Source organism: Trichosurus vulpecula, chromosome 7 (genome assembly GCF_011100635.1).
Source record: "Trichosurus vulpecula isolate mTriVul1 chromosome 7, mTriVul1.pri, whole genome shotgun sequence".
Classification (NCBI taxonomy): Eukaryota; Metazoa; Chordata; class Mammalia; order Diprotodontia; family Phalangeridae; genus Trichosurus; species Trichosurus vulpecula.
In genome coordinates this window covers 63,838,808-63,857,025 of record NC_050579.1, presented here as the reverse complement: position 1 = coordinate 63,857,025, position 18,218 = coordinate 63,838,808, and the positions used below count along the sequence as shown (strand labels likewise).

Genomic DNA, 18,218 nt, shown 5'->3' with positions numbered 1-18,218 from the left:
CCTACCACTTTGTTAAATTAGCATCTCTTCTTGGACATCTGTTACAACAACAACAAGAAAAAATCAAAACAAAGCAAAGCAAGACCCAACAATCCTAGAGATAAGCTCTGGGACAAAGAAAAATCTTAGGGCTGGTTTTAAAGGCTGTCACATGAGTATGATAGGCTTCCACCAAAGTCTTCGACCTATAGAAAAAAGCACTATATTCTAAGACGTTACCACTCTTGGCTTTGGAATCTGCTTTGGGGCCTCTTTGTGTGTGTATATTTAAAAAAAATATATATATATATACATATATATACAAAACAATATACCTAGAGAAAGCAAAGTTACAGTACATCAACTTTGTTTCAGTCCTGGTGAAATTTTCAAAGGATTTAGAGATGTATTTGTCAAGATTCTTATCAATTCATGCCCTTTGGGTTACTGTGTCCTCTGTGATGCAGCATTATCCATCAGTGTGGGGACATTATGATGTGTGTAAGACTCAGATTTACACAGAAGAAGGGAAAATTTGGGATTACATGGCTTGCCAGCCAGAAGCTACTGACATGACAAAATATCTGAAAGTGAAATTGGATCCTCCTGACATTACCTGTGGAGACCCGCCTGAGACATTCTGTGCAATGGTGAGACAAACTTTTAAAAAGAGTATTTACAGATTAAGTGGGGGCATAACCCGTATACCCAAGGGCTCAGAGTGTGAAGTAATAAAATGAGTGGAGTCCTCAGGTAGCCAATTTGTTTTTACAAGATAGCTTCATTCTACAAAAAGGTTTCCTGTATCTGGAATGATAATGTGTGCAGTATGATGGATGCACTGAGACTCATAGTTGGCTTCCCTGGAAAACAGAGGTTTTTGCAATAGGAAGTATACTGTAAGAAAGTTGAGCTAAATGCCCAGTCTCAGATCTGGGCACTCTGAATGGGACTTAGTCCTATTTGGTTGGCTAACTGTAAAAGCCTGGGTATGGTGGGGTGGTGATGGTTGAAATACCTTCCAATATAATAGCAGCAATATTAATAATGACATGATCATATAATAAGTTATCATTATAATAATTATTTCTGATTATTATTATTAGTATTGTACTAGGGCAAAGATGGGTAGTAAGTGACTTTGAGTCTTGGATTAGACCCGAACACAGGTGAGTTCCCCTCTCCCACCCTGAGTTTGTCTTTATCAGGAAACAGCTATGATCTGGAGTAGTTGGTTAAGTGATCCCTATCTCTCCACTCCCCAATAACTACAGAATAGAAGGATAGCAGAGTAATAGAATGTCAGGAAAACTCTCCTTCAGAAAGGACATTCCTATTGAACATATAGTTAGTTCCTGGAAGCCAGCAATTCCAGAGCAAAAAAAAAAATGCAGATATGGATCTGGATTTGGCAAACAAAATGACCACAAAATTGTTCTCTTGGTGCTTCTAACTCTTCTTTGGGTGGTGTGGGGAGGGGGGACAGGACAGTGTGGCATAGTGGACTGAGGATTGAATGGAGAAATCAAGAGACTTGGTTTCTAGTCCTAGCTTTGACATTGAATAGTGAGGTGACCATGGGTAAATCATTTAGTTTTTCAGGATTTCCATTTCTTTATCTGTAAAATAAAGAGATTCACAGCATTTCAGAGTTGGGAGGGACACTGATGACCATCAATTCCTATTTATACCTCTAAAAATAATCTCTTCTGCACCATCTTTGATAAGTAAAGACCTCCAATAAATCTTTGATCTACTACCTCCTGAGGCAGCTCATTTTACTTTTAGATGGCTCTAACTACTAATCAGTCAAACCAATAATCATTTATTAAGCACCTGTGATGTTCTAGGTGCAGTTTTGGGAATACAAAGCCAAAACTGAAATAGTCTCTGCCTTTAAGGAGCTTGCATTATATTGAGGAAGATACATCGAGAAGAAATTTTGTTCCTTCTAGCTTCCACTTTCTGATTCTGGATCTGCTTTCTGGGCCCAGGCAAAATAAGTTATAAACCCATTACCATATGAAAGCCTTTTCAATACTTGACTGTATGTATTACTGATTTCTTCAGCTTAAATATATTCAGTTCTTTCAACTGATCATCATATGGAATGATTTTTGAGGCCCTTCACCAACTTTGTTGCCCTCCTTATACATATTCTCCAATTTATCAGTGGTCTTCTTAAATCAGTTTAACTAGATGGTCTTTGGTCCCTGCCAGCTTGAAATTGTATGATTTTGTGGGTAAAATTTTTAAAAAATGGGGCATTAGGGTACCTATGTTGGAATTTTTAAATAAAAATACAGATATGCCAATATATCAAAAAAATAATAATATATGGTGTGGTGATGGAAATTAAAGGGATTAGGTAACATTGAATTTGTTTCAATATTATACTTTGATTTACAGTTGGCCTTTATTTGGTGTAAGAGATGTGATCCCATTTTCTTCCAACATGACGAATATGAGGATGATGCTTTTTAATACATTTCTTACCTGACTTTATTGTTTTGAACCTGGCCTGGCATTTTCAGGATACTGAAACTATTAATCAAAGTAACATCTGTTCACCATCCCCAGTGAGTTAAATTAGCATAAGATCATCTTAGACCTAGCATTTCAGAAAAAGGCTTTTTAACAGGAAACAATTTTGAGCAATAAAGAGCATTTTCACCTGAACACTAAGGGCTTGCCATTTTCCAGAAGTGCCTTTGGGGACTGGTTTGAATTATAAGCTGGACCTGATTTTGTGGAGAGTGAGAAAAAGAGGTTGGCTATTAGGTGTCAGTATGACTAAAGTGCTTCAAAAGTCTAAATATTTCAAAAAGAGGACTTGTCTCTCTGGGAAACGAGTGTGTGCTGAGCAAATAGTTTGAAATGTAGAATCAAGAGACTTCCATAGAAGGTGCTTATTTACAAAGAATTACAAATAATTTTCATAAATTCTGTAAAGGAAAGAAAGGAGTTTGTCATCTTTATAAAATACATTTAATTGTTTCTGACAAAAAGTCAGGACAGGCTTAAAGCATTATTGTGAATCTAGAGGAAATTGCTTTTCAGGCAATGTATGCTATAATATCCAACTCCTTCAGGTAAAAGAAGGATGTCCACTAATACTTCCTATGATTTAAATGGCCTTTTCTACATAGTTCTTTAAGGCACTTATAATCTCATGACTTTTTTGAAACTGTTTAAGAATATAGACATGAACAAAAAAGTTAGAGTCTTTCTCGATGTATAATTCCAAACAGCACGAACCTGGTATAATATGTTCAGTGATTGGTTTACCTGTGTGCATCTGCTATCTTTGGTTGCCTCCTCAGTATAGCTCCTTTAAGGGAGGAAGCATGAAGTAGGGGTAAGAACACTGAATTTAGAATCTGGAGGACCTGTTTTCAGAGCTTGTTAGATCTATAATCCTACTGTGTTGTAGGAGTTTACGTATGGACTTGACGATGATATGTTTTCCCTTTGGAAAGAAATTATCTTTTTTTTTTACCTAGTTTTTTAACCCTAACCTATGTTGGATTCATTTCCGGTAGTCCACAAGTTCTGGCCAAAAAAAAAACCATAATGAAATAAAATAAAACAAAACTGAATATCAAACTTCAAAATCCTTAAGTTGTAAGTATGGGCTCACTGTTTAGAAACCCTACCACACAAAGGGCTTTATAACCATCAGAATCCAGGCCATCACTCAAGTGCCTGAGTGTTTTGTGGATTTGAGCTAGTCATTGCACATGACAGTTTTTCAGGGAAGAGCACAGGGTTTATGAGGCATTACCTGTCAATGCTTAATTTGTACTCCTTAATATGCATATTATTGGCATAATGGATTTAATAATCTATCATCTAAATGAATACTTTGGGACTATTTGTATGCACGTTATAGACCAAGTCAGTGATAATGGCCTAAATATAGGCACACAATTGCTCCTCTGTAATTTTGGCTTTTCCATAAAACTCTACAGCATAAGGATTCCTGACACAAGACCGTAAAGCTGTCTCAGGACTCTGCCGGCTCAGGCCTGCTTAGGTGCTCCTTAGCCCCAGGATTTATGGAAGTCAGGCAAGTCATTTGTGTTATGACTTACTCAGGCTCCTCACTTCTCTCCTCTCTGACATGCTCATCCATAACTGTTCCCTCAGAGTCATTATGGCCTATTATATCAGTGTAGCTGCCACACACACAATTGTGCGTTTAGCCCCCATATGTAAATTTTTTTTTGCTGCAAAGTAGTATCAGAAATCACTTACCCAATTGGTAACACCCTTGTTAGCAGCAACAATAGGGAGTCCAAGGACTGAGGGTACACACTGAGAGAGGAAGACCAGAGCCTACTGGTAACTGGTTTTGTTTAACTCAGTGTGGAGTCACATAAACAGCACATTCTAGACTTATCTGAATAGTGAATTGACTCATATATAGCACACTACTGTTGCGGTCTAACATTCCTAAACTAAAAACCAGACTCAGAAAATATTAAAACATTATTTTGCAGTTGTTGCTTTATCCCCTTAGAGCCTGTGGGATGCTGGGAAAATAAGCTTTGTCTCTGTTATCTGCTGCCTGTGTTTCTTTTGTTTCTGTTGATACTCCAGTGCACAGTGGTTTCAGTCACTTTGAATGAGAACTGCATTTACTTTAAAAATGGGCACAAAAGAAAATAAGGCATCATGGGTCACTGGGAAGAGTTCTGGATTTGGAGCCACAGGGCCCCTGGGCTCAGATCCGAGCCCTATGTGACCCTGAGCAAATTAGTTTAGCTCTGAGTCTTGATAAACCTCATTTATAAAGTGGGCAGGGGGTTGGATTAGATGACATGTAAGGTCTCTTCAGTCTCTAAATCTACGATCCTGTTATCTCTCATAACAACATGCCTGAGTATCAGTTAAACAAAAGCACTATTAACCTAGGTGGAACATTTAAAAATCGAGATCATTTAATATAAGAAGGTGAATTTCACTGTCTGCCTGTAGAGAAGAAATAGTTATCCCTTCCATATTGAGGGAGTTAAGAGTGTGGCCCCACAATCTAGAAAATCTGTGTAAATTTTTTTGTCCCTCCCTTTTGTACCAGAGAAGAAATTTGAATTTTTTTTCTTTTTCTTTTATGGGGTATTTATAGTACCTTATTGTAAAATTTGGGTTAAGTATTTGGTCATAGAGACTCTTTCTCATCTGTTGCCCTTCCTGTGTCGTCTGTAGCTTTTATGAAACTCTCCAAAAATTCCCATTTAATTTCTTATGCTGATTCATGATATATCAAGACCTTGATGGGGAAGGTTGCTATGCGGAAGGGATAAGTGTATACCAGAGTGGAACACCTACAGTGCCGAGAGTTGAGTGACTTGACTTCTAGTCTTTTTAATGTCTCTGAATCGTCTTATGAGAGGGAGTGGGGTAGGGAGTAGTTTTCTTTAAGATCTTCTTTCCCACCCATACCTCCTAATACCTCTACCACCCAGCTCTGAGATCCTACTAAATAATCTTTGGCACAATGTATTCTAGAGAAATGTCCTATTTATACTTAAATTACCAGGGAATAAGAAACAATTAAGTGCCTTAGATGTAACTAAGAGGTGAATTGTAGAATATACTGAGAAACTTATACTTCTTTTTATTTTTGAGGCAATCTGGGTTAAGTGACTTGCCCAAGGTCACAGAGCTATTGTCTGAGGACAGATTTGAACTCAGGTTCTCCTGCCTCTAGGGTCAGTGCTCTATCCACTGCTCCACCTAGATGCCCCAACTGATACTTCTTTTGAACTTTAAACATCCCTTAACCAGTTCAGGTTGTGTACAGAAGACTATTGTCTGAATATGCATATTATATTTAGGGGCATATAGTGTGAAGACAACTTGTGGAAAGTATGCTGGATTTGGAATCACGTGTCCCATGGTCTAAACCTACTTCTGCTATTTATTAGTGGTATGATGTTAAACAAATCATTTCACTTTTATAGCCCTCAATTTCCTGGACTAGTTGAATTCTAAGGTCTCTTTTAGCTCTAAATCTATAATTCTAAGTAGAGCATCACAGCATAATAATTCCAACATGACACTCAGTGTTAATGAAGGTCCTATCAGTCATCCTAGCCAATTAAGAACACCAGGTAAGAGAGCTGGCTGTGTCAGAAAATTCAAGATCATTTTAGTGCCAACAACTTCAATTTGCATACACGATGCTATCATATTATGAACCTTCCCCGAGATCTGAGATGACAATGGAAAGCCAGCGATTTCCCCTTTGTGTTTAGACAAACTTCTCTGTCACATCTCAATGCAACGCCCCAGTGGCTTAAAAATGGTAAAATTATCTGCAATTATCTCCAGCCTGCAGCTAATTTTCTGGAGAAGTTAAACAGAAGCTTTGAAAAGAAGCCCACAGACGGGAGAAGTCAGTGCATTTGTACAATTTATGGAACTGAAGTGCTGATGACAGTTGAAATGTGAGCCCCTGAGTGTTGCTGTGGATTTCACCGCCAATCAAAATGGAATTAGGAAACAAAGATTATTAAAAAGTCTTCTGTGCACATAATTCTGGCATAATATTATGAGGTGGACATTAAATGTTTCCCTTTGAGACTTTGAGCATCATTAATGTCGTGTGCCTTTAATTACAAGTAGGCTTATATGGCTAAAAAGAGCAAAAATAAAGTACTCTGTAGTGTAGTTAGCAAGAATGTTACAATGTTTGTGGAAATAATTAAAAGGGAGACTATTTTTCGCAATAACAGTCATAATTTGAAACAAAAATGAATTTTCTTGAGGAAGTATACTAATGTATTCATGCATATTCGACAAGAATAGCCACCAACCCTAATAGTGCTATTAAGAGTTGTTCCTATGACATTTCTAGATCAATTGCCATTGAGGGGGAGGGAGGAGGTGGAAAACTTGGTTATTTTCATTTGTTGTAAATATTAGATGTTAAGCATATTTTCCTCTGTTAAAATGGAACTTGCAAAACCTGCAGCAGAGTGGAGGCAGAGAAGAAACCATTAGACTTTTCTATTTTCAGAAGAATAGGGTAACTTGAGGGATTGAGTATAATGTAGGCTATAGAGTTTCTGCTTGAAATTGATGGTTTTGAGATCAGCTCAGGTTGCCATCTGGTGGCTATTTGGTTGCCTCTGAGAAATTAACATTCTCATTGAAAAGGTATCAATAACAGTTCCCCTAATACTGCATATGAAAGGGAATTGTCAGCAGACACCATAACCACATAAAAATAGATCCAATTCATATGGGCTGTCTTTCCAAAAAATGAGGAAAACTTTTAATGTTAGATACAACGTTTCTTTCATTTGATTTGCCCTTCATTATACCAGGATGGTGGTATTAAAATATCTGTCAATTTCCATTTTCCCCCCTTCCAGTCCTTCAATAGGCTTACTTACATATTGGCATTTTTTTTTAAAAGAAAAATTTCCCCCCTTTCCATGGTACTCATATTTGAAAGTGGAATTCAAGTCCAAAATATATTACTCCTCTAAATACAAAGCAAAATTTTTTTTTAAACTAAACCACCACTTTCTCTTGTCATCTCCCTGCTCAAGAGCCTACAAGGAGTCTTTCTTGCTTACTGAATCCAAAGAAGGCTGTAACTAGTAATTTTAGCATTTAAAGCAATTCAGTAGAAGCAGGGGTGTGGTATATGCAAGAAGGACACCATGAAGCCCCAGCTAAGGATTCTGGGGAGTAAGGGGGAGTAGCATTGCATCTGGTATGCAGCCAGAGCAGAAGCTTCCTATTTTAACCAAGTATTTTTATTAACGAGTTGGTGAGCTTAGAATGCTGCAGAAGGAATGCAAGTGAAATCAGAACCCTCTAAAATTTTAGTGACATTGAGCAAAGTGATGGTTACCATACCCTACTTATGGCTCTGACTGCATGGTCTAAATATCTCCACCTGAATTCTAAGTGACGTCCACTAAAGTGACCAACACAGTTGTGTGACTTTATTTTGCGTTACTTCCTAATACAAACCTTCCATTCCATTCAGTCCATCTTTTTGCCTCCTTGCCTTTTGCTAATGCTGCTCTGAATGCCCTTCTCTCTCCTTGTTTGTTCATTTGTAAACCATGTCCAACGTACCCTTCAAAGCCTTGGCCAAGTGGACTTCTCTGACAAACCAGCCTGTGACGATCTGTCTCTTGCTTTTCTAATTCTGTACTTATCTCTTCTGTACCTCTGTGCCATGCAATTTACACTAGTAGATGCTTTCTAATTTTCTAATTGTAGTAATATTTATCACTTTATTGTTTCAATCTGTTGATAGAGGTGGTATGGTGCAGTGACATATATGTTCAAACCCCAGCTCCAGTACTTATTAGCTGCATGTCCATGGCTGAGTTTTTAGTCTGCTAATTTAGGTACTGGTTGCCTTGGGTACTGTTTACCTTAATCACATATTCTTGATAGAGTATCTGCATACGAAACTCACTTTTAACCCGAAGTTTTATGTATGTATTATGTCTTCTCTCTCAGCTGTTTTAAACTCCCAGGGGGCCAAGCCTTCTATACTACGGTGTAGTGCAAACAGAATTTGGCTTAGAGTTAGAGGATCTGGGTTCAAATTTAAGTGTTCTCACTTATACCTTAAGCAAGTCAGTTATCTTTTCAGGAACTCACTTTCCTTAACTGTAAAACTAAGGGGCCAGACCAGAGGACCAAAAGTTTCTTTGTTGTTGTTCATTCATGTCTGACTCTATGTGACCCCATGGACTTTGTCCATGGAGTTTTCTTGCAAAGATATACGAGCGATCTGTTATTTCTTTCTCCAGTGTGTCCCCATTTTCCAGATGAGCTACTGAGGCAAATAGGGGTTAAGAGACTTACCCAAGGCCACACAGCTACTAAGTATCTGAGGCTGGATTTAACTCAGATCTTCCTGACTCCAGGCATGGTGCATTATCCCCTGTAACACCTACCTACCCACAAAGTTCCTATCTATCATTAAATTTGTGATTTTGTTTTACCCCATAATAGCCAGAACAGTGCTAGGTGCAGTAAATACTTGCTTACTTGTTTGCTAATTCAACCGATACCTAATTTCTCCTCGATGTTTATAGCTTCCTTGATTTGCTTTTATGATGAATGTATAAATGCCTTATCTAAAGTATCATCAATCCCAGATCAGAGCTTTGTAGCTGGAAGGGACCTTAGAGGTTGTCCACTTCACGATTAAAACTATTGCCCTTGGCTATACTCCATGCACTGTTGTCTTGATTTGATCATCCAGAAATATTTAGGAAAATCAAGCATATCACAAGGAGAGAGAGGGAGACAAAATGAATGCTCTGACCTTTCTCCCTGAAGATGAGCACCACTGATTTTCTTCTCCTTTATCTCTAATTATAAGTTTACTCTGGAAGAAGCATTAGTTGTTTAATTCTCTTCTGTTTATTGCCCTGGTTCTAATTGTTTGTTTTTCTGAAGTCCCATATGTTTTAAAAATAATAATAATACTATTCTACATGGAGGATTCACATGTATCTGTTTGTCAGTTAATCAAAGAAAATATGAATGTTCCTTCCCTAGAGGAAGATCTTTCTTCCCTTAGAGAGATTTTGTTAACTTTTCCATGTCCTTGGCAGTGACTGCTGCATTTGGTGACAGACTAATAATGACATCAGCTATGTGAGATAGAGTCACCTGGTTGCCCCCTTCTGTGAACTCAGTTGCTCTTTGGGCAATGAAGTTGGGAAAAGAGCTGTTATCTTTCCAAAGCTCGCTGTTGGTCTCTTAAAGGTACTAATGCTAGTCCTAGAATAAAAACCAAAAACCAAAAACAAAAACAAAAACATTGCATATAGGAATGCTTTTCGCTTTAACAGTGGCTGACACAAAATCTCAGTTGGTCTTCATTCTCTAGACCAATGAATAGATGGGTCTTCTATGAACCATTTTGTACTTCAGAGTTTCTTTTCTTCTGAAAGGGAGAGAAAATGATCAAAGTCACTTCACAGCAGTCAAAATGAAAGAAAGCTTACTGGAATCTGGCTGCTTGCAAGGTTCTTTCCCACTTGCGGCTAATATACAGATTCACATAGCTTCCCTCCTGTGAAAATTAAAGATGTGGGTTATGAGCAAACCCAGAATTGGCTTCATTCTTTGACCTACTTTAAGACCAGCTTCTAAAATATTAAATGCTGTATTAAACTGGGCATTTGTTTTTACACGAGGAAAATACTTTTCTTGAGAGTTGAGAGTTCCAGTAATCAGTATTCACGTGCTGAATATGGTAATGCATACTCTGTAATCCTTGGTGCTGAGGAAGGTTGAGACTGGTGGATCATTTGAGTTTGGGAGTTCTGAGCTACAGTGGGCTAAAGCTGGTTGACTGCCCTGTTTGACACCAATATGGTGAACCCCTGAGAGTAGATGCCACCAGGATGCCCAAGGAGGGGTATAATGTTCCATGTTGAAAACAGAGAAGGTCAAAGCCCCTGTGGCAATCATGAGTGGCCTCTGTACTTGCAGTATGGGTAAGACAAGGAAACCCAGACTCCAAACAGAAAAAGAACAAAAATGGCGTTCATAAATTTTGCCTAATCATTTTTTAAAGGGCATTGAAGGTACCATTTTAAGATTCTTTCCTGTATTGTTCTGTCCTTTGCTGAAATGAGAAAATGAATAATCAAATATAATTCCACAGACACTGCTTGGTTTGAACATGTTTGCCTAGTTTGGGGAATATTGTAATGATTATCCTGTATCTGACTTGTGCAAAGGGAGATTTCACAAAATATAAAGATAAAGTTAGAAGATGAAACGTACTTAGCAACTTGAAAACTGATGAATTCTGTATTTCAGGAAAAGTTCATTCAGTGCATTAACAACCTCTGTGCATTTGCTAGTCCCCCATTACAAGAGATTAATGAAAATTAAGATAGTCTGTTGATCTGACCAGCAGATGGAAGAGTGGTGATCTGGGAGATAAGAAGAACAGGCTCTAATTTCTACTTTGTCACTTATTAGATATGTGAACATGAGGGAACTTTTTCACCCCTGAGGACATTTGTTTCCTCCTCTGTAAATGAGGCACTCATACTCTATGATCTCTAAGATTGCTTCAAGTTATAGTGATTTATTTCTCATGTAACAACTCATGACAACTAAGGTTTATTTGATGCTTTAAGGTTTGCAGAGTGTTTTACATAGGTTGTCTCCTTGGATCCTCAGAATATTCCTGTGAGGTAGGGGCTATTATTATCCCCATTTTTGCAGACAAGGAAATTGTGGCTAAGAAAGATTAAGGGACTTGCCCAGAATCACAGAACTGGCAAATGGAGCAAGATTGGATCTCAATTCTTCCTGACTCCAAGTACAGTTCTCTTGCCACTCTACTGCCTTGCTCTTTGTTCGCAGACATTTTCTTACCATCCAAAGGGGGCAGTGACCCAGTTATGGCAATTATGAGTCACTAGAAGCAGCCGCGTTTTCCATAGTGATATTCCAAGTAAAGCTACTTTAGGTTTTGAGGGTTCAGAGCTAATTTTGTAGGAGGACTGTTCATGTCAATTCTCTTCATTGGGGGCAGTGATTCTGTCTGCTTTTAGAAACCACCAGGGAAGGAGGTACATGTTGGGTACTTGTTCCATGGAGACTGGTTGAAGAAAGTTCTTAAAAGCATCATTGGGGAGGGAGTAGCAGCACCAAATGCATTTGTGTCAAGGAAAAGGTGTGTGTGTGTGTGTGTGTGTGTGTGTGTGTGTGTGTGTGTGTGTGTGTTTGTGTGTATTATGCTGCCAAGGCCCAGAATACATGCTGATTGGCCTAGTTTGAGAAATCTAGGTAATTAAAATGTATATGACATAATTCTATTTTAGATAGCATTATTTCATATTGCTCTTGTCTCTGACATATTCTGACTAGGTGTTCTTGGGCAAGTTTCTCAACCTCTAAGTACTCTAGCCAACCCTTTAAGATGTTAATTTAGCTGATCTAAGAGTATAGGTAGATGATCTCCAAATCCAGATCAATGGAATCATAGGCCCCATCCCCTATCCTCCTCCCCTTTTAGACTGTGATGAAGTCAAACTTGCCTTTTCCTCAAACTCAAGGCTTTTTCTCCAATCTCCAGGATTTTGCTCAGGCTGTCTTCTATCCTTGGAATTTATTCCTTTCTCCTGCTTGCTGTTCCCACCCTCCTTAAAATCTCTAGCTTCTTCCAAAGCTCAGCTCACATGCCATTTCCTTTGCAAAACCTTTCCTGTTTCCTTGGTTTTAAGAGTCCTTCCCATCCTGAAATCACATTTTATTTTCTTATCTGCATTCAGAATGTTTCCTTCTTAGTACAAGACAGTATGCTCTTTGCAAGAAGGGACACTTTTAACTTTCACCTTTAATATCCATGACAATTATGGGCAAAAAGTAGTCACTTCATAAATGTTTTTTTTTTTTAATTTTGTATCTATAGCTACTTAAAAATGGTGACTTTCTTACTTTAATCTCACTCTTTGGTAGTGTATGCTTATCACTTGGACATTGGAAAAAGCAATGAACTTGGAGTCAGAAGGCCCTTGATCAAAACACAGAATTGCCACTTATTATCTGTGTCACCTTAGGCAAATTAATTAATCTATCCAGGCCTCAGTTGCCTAACATGTAAAATGAAGACCGGTGGATTAGAAGACCTCTAGATTCCTACTAGCTTAAATTCTATGATACTGTGATTCCCAGGCCTTAGAGAACAACTTAAATCATACATACATTCTTATTTTTAGAATTATGAAATGTTGTTATTCAGTTGTGTCTGAATCTTTCTGACCCCATTCTTGGCAAAGATACTGGAGTGGTTTGCCATTTCCTTCTCCAGCTCATTTTACAGATGTGTCCAGTGATTTGCCCAGGGTCGCACAGCTGTCCAGTGTTTGAGGCCAGATTTGAACTCAGGAAGATGAATCTTCCTGACTAGGCCTGGAACTCTATCCACTGTGCCACCTAGATACCCATTATGAAATGCAGTAGCATGATTTCATTCCTTTCAAAATTTATTTTATTTTTTTTAAGTTAAAAATGGCCATAGGAAATTTGATTCTATAAGCAGAATATAGATCTTTGGGATATGGATGATGGATGCCTTCATTGGAGGATAAACAATCCAATCATCTGTGATATATTGTATTTTTATTTTGTTTTCCATTATAACATACTCATATCAGTGGAAATAGGTTGCTGGAAATCGGAGAGGAAGGAACACACATTTACTTACTGCCTAAAAGCCACAATAGGAAGTAAGCAACTGTGGGCTGGTTAACAAAATCATTCTTGTGGGAAAAGTGTTGAGCAAAACAGTTAGTGTGGTGTTTTAAATTTTTTTTATGTTAATAAAGCCTTACACAATTTTATGTTATAAAAGACTGTTTACACAGAATTATCTATTCAATTCATAGCCCCCCAAACATACTGATTTAGGATTCTTTCTTGTAGTTTAAATGTGCTTTGGTAACTAGGTAATGATAAAAGTCTCAGAATCCTGAAATTTCAGCTAAAGATTCTTTACTTCATTTCTGGCTTAAGGTAAAGTCCAAGGAACATACTCTCAGAAATATAGTGAATTAATGGTCTTTTATATTAAGTTTTTTGGGACCCAAAGGTGGATATATATACATGTATATGTGCATATGTATATATGTATATGCATATCTATATCTATCTATAAAATAATTCTACTCTTTTGACTTCTGAGTATAGAGCTATATATACGTATATAGATATAGATATATAGATATATATATGTGCATGTGAATATGATAGCTTTTGCCATTGGTCTGTAATAATGACCTGACAGTGGTATTCAACTTGATGATACCCTGCTTACTCTGCAAGATGCTATATATACATATATATATATATATATATATATATATATATATATATATAAAACCTCATATATCATGAAAGTAATGGTCCCATAGATGAAAACCTATAAATAATGAGTAACATTACTTAAGGATTTTGGAAAGAATGGGCAGGATACAATTAACAATTCAAACCATAGTTGAGGAATGTCTATCAGAGATGATAGGATGAACGTGTAGAATCATAGGTTTGGAGCTGACAAATAGCTTAAAGAACATCTAATGCAGCCTTCTGATTTTACAGAGGAAACTGAAGCTTGAGGAGGGGATGTGACTTGCCAAGGTCACACAGGTTGTAAATGTCAGTGCTGAGATTTGATGCTACATCCTCTGACTCTAAATCCAGACCTCTTTCTGGTATACTGTGTTGTCTTCTCTATGAAGGTGTTCTAGTGGATCGAAAAAGCAGCAATAATAATTCACACATGTTTTATTTTGAGATTCATTACTAATAGGTAGGAGAAGTATTTAAAAAAAACCAAACCTATGATTTTAATGGCTTAAGAAATAAACTCCCTCCACTAATACAGATGAGTGAATACTCTGCACTTTTTAGTCTTACAGAGTTTCCTGGAGGCTCTGAGTGGTAAACTGATTTGCCCAGGATCACCAACCGAAATGGACTAGAGGCCAGATTCTATCTAGATCTTTCTGACTGGGGCCAGCTCCGAATCCCATATACCATACTTTCTCTCCTGAAAGTATTATTTTCCCCATTTTGAAGACTGAGAAAATGAGAAAACCAAGTCTCAGACAAATTATGTGACTTACCTAGGGTAACCCTAGTATTTGAACCCAGATTTCCTATTTCCAGATCTAGTTTTCTTTTCATTATCCTATGAAGAGCTTAGGGTTTTTACTTCTTGGTCATTCTTAATGTAATCATGCAAAAATAAAAGGAAGGAAGGAGGGAAGGAAAGAAAGAAATAAAAATGAGGGAAGAGAAAAAAGAAAGAAGGAAGGGACAAAGAGAAAGGAAAAAAGAGAAAAAGAAAGGAAAAGATAAAGAGAAAAGAATAAAGAGGAAGGAAGAGAGGAAGAAAAAGAAAAATGAAGGAAGAAAACAGAAGAAAGAGAAAAGAAAGAAGGAGCAAAGAAAAAATAAATGAATGAAAAGAAAGAAAGGGAAAGAAAAAAGAATCAAATGATGCTTTTAAAAAAAAGAGTGAAGTGAAGGCAAGGTGGGTGATGATGTTGGTATTTGGAAATCAAAATAGAAAAATGCTCTGTTGTCTTCACTGCCAAAGTCACAGACCTCCTGGTGCTTGGGTGCCCAGCTGAGAGCATGTGTATTCTTTATTTGCATGCCAGCTTCAACACTAATCTAAATTGAAACCCTTCTAGACTAGCAGCTTGGAGTGAGTCTCTAAAAGCTCTCTGTTCACAAGTCTGTGAATTGTCCTCCCCTTCTCTGACTTTGCTTCAGAGACCTATCAGACCACCGCCTTGTGAGCTTCTGGCTTTGAGCCATGTAGCTATCACCCAAATAACTTTACAATGGTGGCTTAAAAGTAAATGAAATGTATTCAGAATAAAACAGTATTAAAATAATCTCCCACGGATGTTGTGGCATTTGCATTGAGATTATAATGGCTCAGTGTTTTAACAAAGGTATTAGGAATTTCTAAAAAACAACATAATAACTCCTTCTGAAAACAAAAAAATGTGAACAAATAAATATTTGTTTAAAAACAAACTCCATCAAAGTCCATGTTATTAACAAAGTATTCACATAGACTCAATGTGTCAGCACCAATGGATGATGGAAGCTTAGCTTATGGGAAAAGAGCCATGGACAGATCCATACCAGAAATATAAGTCTTGGCTGCCAAAATCCTCTATGTCACTTTAATCATGTTATCTCCTTCTCAAAAACCTGCTTTTGCTCTCCATTGCCCTCCAGATCAAATAAAATGAGGCATCATAAAATGGTGTCTTTTGGTTCATAACTCTTTATCAATTTGCTCCTGCCTGTATCTCTGCTGTCTCCTCAGAGAGCTGTGTGTTTCTTTTACTTCAATCAAGGAAAAAAACCACCTTCTGTCCTGCTGCTTCATTCCTTTTTCTCAGTTGCCTTTCCACCATTTTCAGAAGAACATAAGAAATGCCATGTAGGATCAGGCTACAGGGCTATTTAACCAGTTCCCACCTCTTGATAATGACAACAAGGAGGTATTCTGTGGGACAGTGGGATGGTTGATTGCTATTATATCATTTTTCAAGTTTAGAGATGTGCTTCTAAGCATCCTCAGCTTTCCTTTAAAACCTTTTTATTTTGGTTGCTATAATATCAACTGATTTGTCAGCTAAGGATCCATGAATTTCCCAAAATGTTTCTTGTGTGGTATAGCCTATATAGGATAACCTCCCACTTCAAATCCATTAAATCACTTCTCATCTCTGATTCAGAAATTATTCTTTCAAAACACATGACAAGTATTTTAAGACAAACTAGTAGTTTATATGGGGTGAACTTGAGATCACAAATCCCACTTACCTAAAATACCCTGACTAAAATAACCTGATAGAAACTCCCTAAAATCACTTTTAAAAAACCCCAAACTAAAGATTACTGCAGCTTATTTCTTCAGGCTGAGATTGATGACAGCATAAGATATAACATGGTATAGTGGACAGGGAGCTGGTATGGGTGGCAGGAAGAACCAGGTTCAAATCCTGAATTTGGCACATGATGGCTGTATGACTCTGGACAAACCAGTTACTCTCTCAGCAGCCCAGGCGTTTCTCTACAACTCCAAATTACAATGTGGAAGCTGATGCATTGATAGACAGTTCCCTCTTCTGGAGTCCTTATATTCATGGCATAGGGATGGGAATGGGGGAAGATCAGTAACTGCCCATTGTGAATACTTAAAAGATGATAATGTAATTCAACTCAGTATGTTTTTATTGAATGACTAGGTATATGACCTTTGGAAAATCATTTAACCTGTCCTGACCTCAGTTTCCGTATATGTAAAATAGGGATGACAAAATAGAAACATAGCTGACTCACATTTAGAGCTAGTCAGAGTTGTTTTGACGATCAAATGGGATAATGGAAGTGAAAGCACTTTTTCCCTCAACACTGTACAAATATAATAATGACAATAATAATAACTAGCATTTATACAGTACTTTACGATTTGCAAAGCACTTCACAAATATGATCTCATTTGATCCTTGTAACAACCCTGAGAAGTAGGTGTAATTATGATCTTCATTTTACAGATAAGGAAACTGAGGCAGGTAGCAGTTAGATGACTTGCTCAGGATCACAAGCTAGTCAGTGTTTGAGATATAATTTGAATTCAAGTCTTCCTGACCCCAGATGAGCACTTGATGCACCCTACCACCTAGCTGCCTCTAAGGCTGTAAGGTTGAGCGGGTGTTAATAGATTGTTGCTACTATTCCCATTATTCAATCCAACTCCACCTGGATTCATTGAAAACATATTATATGCCTGGCACTCTGCTTAAATCCTGAAACTATAACAACAAAAATGAAATTGATTCTGCCTTCGAAGAACTTATACTCTACTGGTATAATTCCTGGTACAGTGTTAAGTCCTCAGAGGAATAGAAGTCAACGATGGATTCCTTCCTCTTGAAAAGCTTACCATCCGGTTGAGGCTACAATACTTAAGCCCAGAATGCCTGGAACATTCCAAGAAGGTATATGGTTAAATGCTAGAGAAAAGGGCTCAAGAAATTAGAAGCGTGAGCCCAAGTAGTTCTGCTCACAAAAGAGGCCATGGTGAAAGAATAAAACTGGTCATTGAGACAGAGGCAATTTAACCACACACCTCCAGGCCCTCAGCTTCAGAGGTGTCTTGTTTTCTTCTAACACTGTTTGCCATCACAATTCTCCCTCCTTTTCTAATGTGGTTGATATGAGATTTCACTGTAATTTCAGGTAGGTTTTCATCATTGCCAATTGTAGGTAACATTTTTTTTACTCAGTATAGCCAGACAAAAGTTCAGAGTAAAATTTCCTGACAGAATCCAAATATACTCAGGCCCTGAAGATCCTGACTCCTAAAACCATCCTTTTAATATACAACAACCACAAAGACCTTTTCAAAACAGGTATGCCCATCAGTGAAAAGGTAAAACTTCTTACTTGGTTAGTTTTGGTCAGTGCTTTGGTTATTTACACATTAGTCTTTTCAAGACTTAGGACTTTATTTGGGAATATGATCTACCATAGATGGCAACATATTCTTGAAGACAGAGTATTTGATCTGAAGTTAAAAGAACTGAGTTCAAATAACATCTATGCCACTTATTACTTGTGTGTCTTAGAGCAAATCATTCAATCTCCTTCAGGGTCTCAGTTTCCTATTCCATAAAATGAGTGAGAGATAG

At 37.5% G+C, this 18,218-nt stretch overlaps 1 protein-coding gene across 2 annotated transcripts in view; it reads left to right on the top strand.

Moving 5' to 3' along the window:
- Positions 1-295: 295 nt before the first annotated feature.
- The window catches only part of NTNG1 (netrin G1), a 427,667-nt gene continuing 409,744 nt past the window's right edge, over positions 296-18,218 (top strand). For both annotated transcript variants that reach the window (XM_036767766.1, XM_036767767.1), the window contains exon 1: positions 296-629. In XM_036767766.1, the coding sequence (XP_036623661.1) occupies positions 384-629 (246 nt within the window). In that variant the 5' untranslated portion in view covers positions 296-383. The remainder of the gene's footprint in view (positions 630-18,218) is intronic.